The 4,935-nt window shown below is 37.1% G+C and overlaps 1 protein-coding gene across 1 annotated transcript in view; it reads left to right on the top strand.

The window, feature by feature from the left end:
- Positions 1–2,138, top strand: part of ZFP82 (ZFP82 zinc finger protein) — a 15,922-nt gene extending 13,784 nt beyond the window's left edge. The window contains exon 3 of the mRNA XM_012651495.1: positions 769–2,138. Coding sequence (XP_012506949.1) covers positions 769–2,138 — 1,370 coding nt within the window. The remainder of the gene's footprint in view (positions 1–768) is intronic.
- Positions 2,139–4,935: the final 2,797 nt, after the last annotated feature.

Below are 4,935 nucleotides of genomic sequence, written 5' to 3'. Positions count from 1 at the left end.
ATGGAAGTACTCTCCAGGTAGGAGTAAAGGGAACATCGATTTGAGATGATGTGATATAGGTCAACAGAGGCCCTGTTAACCACTGTGAGTTTGATTTTATTCTAAAAATAAAGAGATATGAAAAAATTTAAGGTTGGGCATGGTGACTTATGACTGTTATCCCAGCTACTCAGGAAGCTAAGGCAGGAGGATCACTTGAGGCCAGGAGTTTGAGACCAGCCTGGGCAACCCTATCTCCAAAAAAATAGCTAGGAGTGATGACGCGCACCTGTAGTCCCAGCTACTCTAGAGGCTGAGATGGGAGGATCACTTGAGCCAGGAGTTTGAAGCTGCAGTGAGTTATGATAGCACCATTGTACTCCAGCCTAGGTGACAAAGCAAGGCCCTGTCTCTAAAAAAAAACTATGGTATAGATTCTCAACCTTTCATCCCCACCAGAGTTATTGTGGAAGTCCCAGGACTTCCCTGAATCTCATCCAGGTAGTTTGGGTGGTGTCTAAACCTCAATATTTGTAAGAAGCTCCCTGGTGATTCTGATCCACACCTCAATTTGGCAACCACTAACTTAAAATGTTTACTTAATCACCAGTCTCATTTTTTTTATATGAACTCTCATTTTTCCTGAGGCTTTTGCTTTTTTCCCAAAATTGTATAATATTTTAGAGTTTGGTTGACTATTACTTTTGTTGTCTTTTATTTCTGCTGTAGAAATTTTACTTCTTTCAGAAAAAGAAAACAGCATGTATTTGCTTTCTTGTTTTATTTTAGATTTAGAGACCAGGTATGAGACTAACAAGTTATCTTCAGAAGATGACATTTGTGAAATAAACTTATCCCAGTGGAAGATAATGGAAAGAATTAAAAATCACAGCCTTAAGGGTCTCATTTTAAAAAATGACTGGGAGTCCAAAAGAAAATTTGAAGGACAAGAGGGACCTCAAGAGGGATATTTCAGTCAAGTGAAAATTCCATCTGAAAAAGTGTCCTCCTACCGGAAACGCACATCTGTTACTCCACATAGGAGAATTCATTTTGTTGATAAACCCTATGAATGTAAGGAATGTGGGAAGGCTTTTAGAGTGCGTCAACAACTTACTTTTCATCACAGAATTCATACTGGTGAAAAACCCTATGAATGTAAGGAATGTGGGATGGCCTTTAGACAGACTGCACACCTTACTCGACATCAGAGACTTCATTCTGGTGAAAAACTCTATGAATGTAAGGAATGTGGAGAAGCTTTCATATGTGGCCCAGACCTTAGAGTGCACCAGAAAATTCATATTGGTGAGAAGCCGTATGAGTGTAAAGAATGTGGGAAGGCCTTTAGAGTACGAGGACAACTTACTCTTCATCAGAGGATCCATACTGGTGAGAAACCGTATGTATGTAAAGAATGTGGGAAGGCCTTTAGACAATATGCACACCTTACTCGACATCAGAAACTTAATATTGCTGACAAACTCTATGAATGTAAAGACTGTGGAAAGGCTTTTTTGTGTGGCTCTGGCCTTAGAGTACATCACAAACTTCATACTGGTGAGAAACCCTATGAATGTAAGGAATGTGGGAAGGCCTTTAGGGTACGACAACAACTAACACTTCATCAGAGAATTCATACTGGTGAGAAACCCTATGAGTGTAAGGAATGTGGAAAGACCTTTAGTCGTGGTTATCATCTTATTCTCCATCACAGAATTCATACTGGTGAAAAACCTTATGAATGTAAGGAATGCTGGAAGGCCTTTAGTCGTTACTCACAACTTATTTCACATCAGAGTATTCATATTGGTGTTAAACCTTATGATTGTAAGGAATGTGGGAAGGCCTTTAGACTACTTTCACAACTTACACAACATCAAAGTATTCATATTGGTGAGAAACCCTATAAATGTAAGGAATGTGGGAAGGCCTTTAGATTGCGCCAAAAACTTACCCTACATCAGAGCATTCATACTGGCGAAAAACCCTTTGAGTGTAAGGAATGTAGGAAGGCCTTTAGACTTAATTCATCCCTTATTCAACATCTGAGAATTCATTCAGGTGAGAAACCTTATGAATGTAAGGAATGTAAGAAGGCCTTTAGACAACATTCACACCTTACCCATCATCTGAAAATTCATAATGCAAAAATATAATTCTTTTCATTCCTGTGTTATAGAACATTCTGTGAATGTAGTAATTAATCTGTTTTGTTCCATACATACAACTGACTTGGCATAAGAGGTTTTATACCATTAAAATAATATATTAATGTAATGTATTCCACTGTCACTCAAACCTGAAACTTGAGCACATTTGTTCTAAAAACAAATGGGAAAGACACTTACCATCTGTATCCCATGAATTTCCTATTTGTGTCATATTGAACAAGATGCTTAACTGCTCTACGCTATAATTTCTTCATTTGTAAAATGGTAATATACGAGTGTAGTAAAGATGGCTACAAATTCTCTGACACTCTTTCCATCAAGAGGTGGAATCTACGTCTCCTCCCTTAAACATGGACAGACTCTGTGACTGTTTTCCCCAGTAGAATATAGTAGAAGTACTGCTGTGCTGGTTTGTGGACCCAGGCCTTACTGGTAGCATTACTTCATCTCTTGAAATACTCTCTCAAGCGCCCTGAACTGTCATGTTAAAAAGTCTGGCTACTTTGGTGAAGAGACAACATGGAGAGGTTCTGAGACTACATAGAGAGAGGCACCTTGCTCAGCTCAGTCTTCCAGACGTCTACCAAGACACCAGACATTGAAGTGAAATAGTTTTGGATCCTCCAGATCCCATCAGCCGAATGACCCTGAGTGACCTCAGCTGATGCTATATAGAAGAATGACCAGGTGAGCCCCTGCCCAAATTCCTGACCCATAAAACAATGACCTATAATAAAATGGTGGTTGTTTTAAGCCACTAAGTTCTCTCTTATTATCATCATTAGTATTACTCCTAAGAATTTATATTAAAGACTATGGGCATAATGAATATATAATAGAAATGCCTTCTACCAATAGTCATTCCTTATTGAATTTTAGATATCTTGTTAAAATATTGAGAGTAAGAAATTGTTTTTCAGTGTGTTCATTAAAGAACAGATACTCTAGAATCTACATTCTCTGGCCCCAGTCAATATTTAATTAAAAATTAACAAAGAATAACATCAAAGGAAACTACTTGGAAATTTAAAAATTACTTGTATTATAACTCCTGCCTTAATTTTTTTTAATCATTCCATTTTAGCTTTTTTCAAATGTTGAACTGTTCTATCTTTGGCCAGTGGGAATCCCCTCAGATTGGCTCCTGTGCCCTTTTGTCATGACCACTCTTTCCTTTGATAGATTTTTTTTTTCTGAACCAAATACATTGATCAGCTATGGAGCATACTAGAACATTATTCATAAAGAAAGAATGCAGCATTTATCTTGCCTTTCCTTTATGAGCTGTATTTTAAGAAAACCAAAAGTTGGTGAAGGAAAGTTCTTTATTATTGGAGAATTACAGCTATTAAAGGTCAAAGGAATGACAGAATTTGAAAATTTACTTTTTAACTTATGAAATAATGGATTTGGGTGGTGATAGCGATTCATGTCAGGAGTATTAGGTAGAAGATTGATAGAAGCTTATAATGGATGGAGCAGAATGACAGAACCCACTAATCTATATTAGCATCTCTAAGGTAGATCAGCCAGACTGTGTATTTGTTAATGTGATGCAGAAGATGTACAGGGTACCACCTGTGAAGTATTTTTGTCCAAAAAATTGATTGAGAATTACAATTCAGTCTCTAAATCTAATTACCAGTTTATAGGAAACATGGAGAATAAAAGAACAAATTAATGACACAAAGAAGCAAACAACCAAATCCAAAATTTGGGAAATTTTATAGAATTAATGGCCTAATTTCTTAACCAATACATGTCAAAAAAGATAAAAGTAGAATCCTACAAATTAAAGGAGACTTAAGAGACATATCAGTCAAATACAGTATATGGAATGTATTAGGAGCCTTGTGTTAAAATGTACTTGGGATTTGTTTTAAGACAAGCAGACACGGAAATGAAGGAAGAAGTTTATACTCAGATCCCTAGAAACAGGAGGCCTGTCATGCCATGTAGGGCCGCATCAGGAGCAGCCAGGTCTTGTTAGGAGGCAGAAAGGGTGAGGACAGAGCATGGCATGGCCCAGAGCCTTTATTGGGGTTTTCATGGGAAGGAATTGATAAGGCAGGGTTAGGCACACTGAATAAGCTTAGGATTGGATAGTTTGGAAAGTTTTGCTGGGCTCTGGGGTATAGGTGAATTCCTATACCCCAGAGGAGTAGGTGATTCCTACTTAAATAGTACCTGGCCCTGGGGTGATTCAGAGCAGGAGGAATATTGACTTGGTGTGTGAGTGTTTGATAAAGGAGGTAGTTGGGAGTATGGGCTCTGGATTGGTTGGTTTGTATATCAGAGATATACTTTCAGGGGAGTTGTTTGCTATCTGTGCATTAGCTGGCTCTGGGAAGGGCAATCTCTCTAGGATCAAGGCCCCAAATACCAGAACATCAAGAATACATAAAATAAGAATATATAGTCAATACAATCCAGATTTGAACAAATAAATGAAAATTTTTTAGATATTATGGAAATGTAAACATGGATTAGATATTAAATGATAATAAGTAATTATTCGTTTTGTTAGGCATGATGATGGCATTATAGGTGTGTGTAAGTCAGTATGTGTTAGAGATCCATACTAAAGTATTAAAGGATAAAATTATGTCATGCCTCTGATTTGCTTAAAAATACTTAAGAAAAACAAAAGATGTGAGGGATCAGGTGAATCACAATTGGCAAATTGTTGGTAAGTGTTGAATCTGGATAATGTATACATAGGGTTTATTGTGCTATTCTTACTTATATCTGAAAATTTCCATAATAAAGTTTTTTTAAAGTA

This window comes from Propithecus coquereli, unplaced genomic scaffold (genome assembly GCF_000956105.1).
Source record: "Propithecus coquereli isolate 6110/MARCELLA unplaced genomic scaffold, Pcoq_1.0 Scaffold358, whole genome shotgun sequence".
Taxonomy (NCBI): Eukaryota; Metazoa; Chordata; class Mammalia; order Primates; family Indriidae; genus Propithecus; species Propithecus coquereli.
Note: the sequence above shows the minus strand (reverse complement) of the source record. Positions and strands in the feature narration are given on the sequence as shown.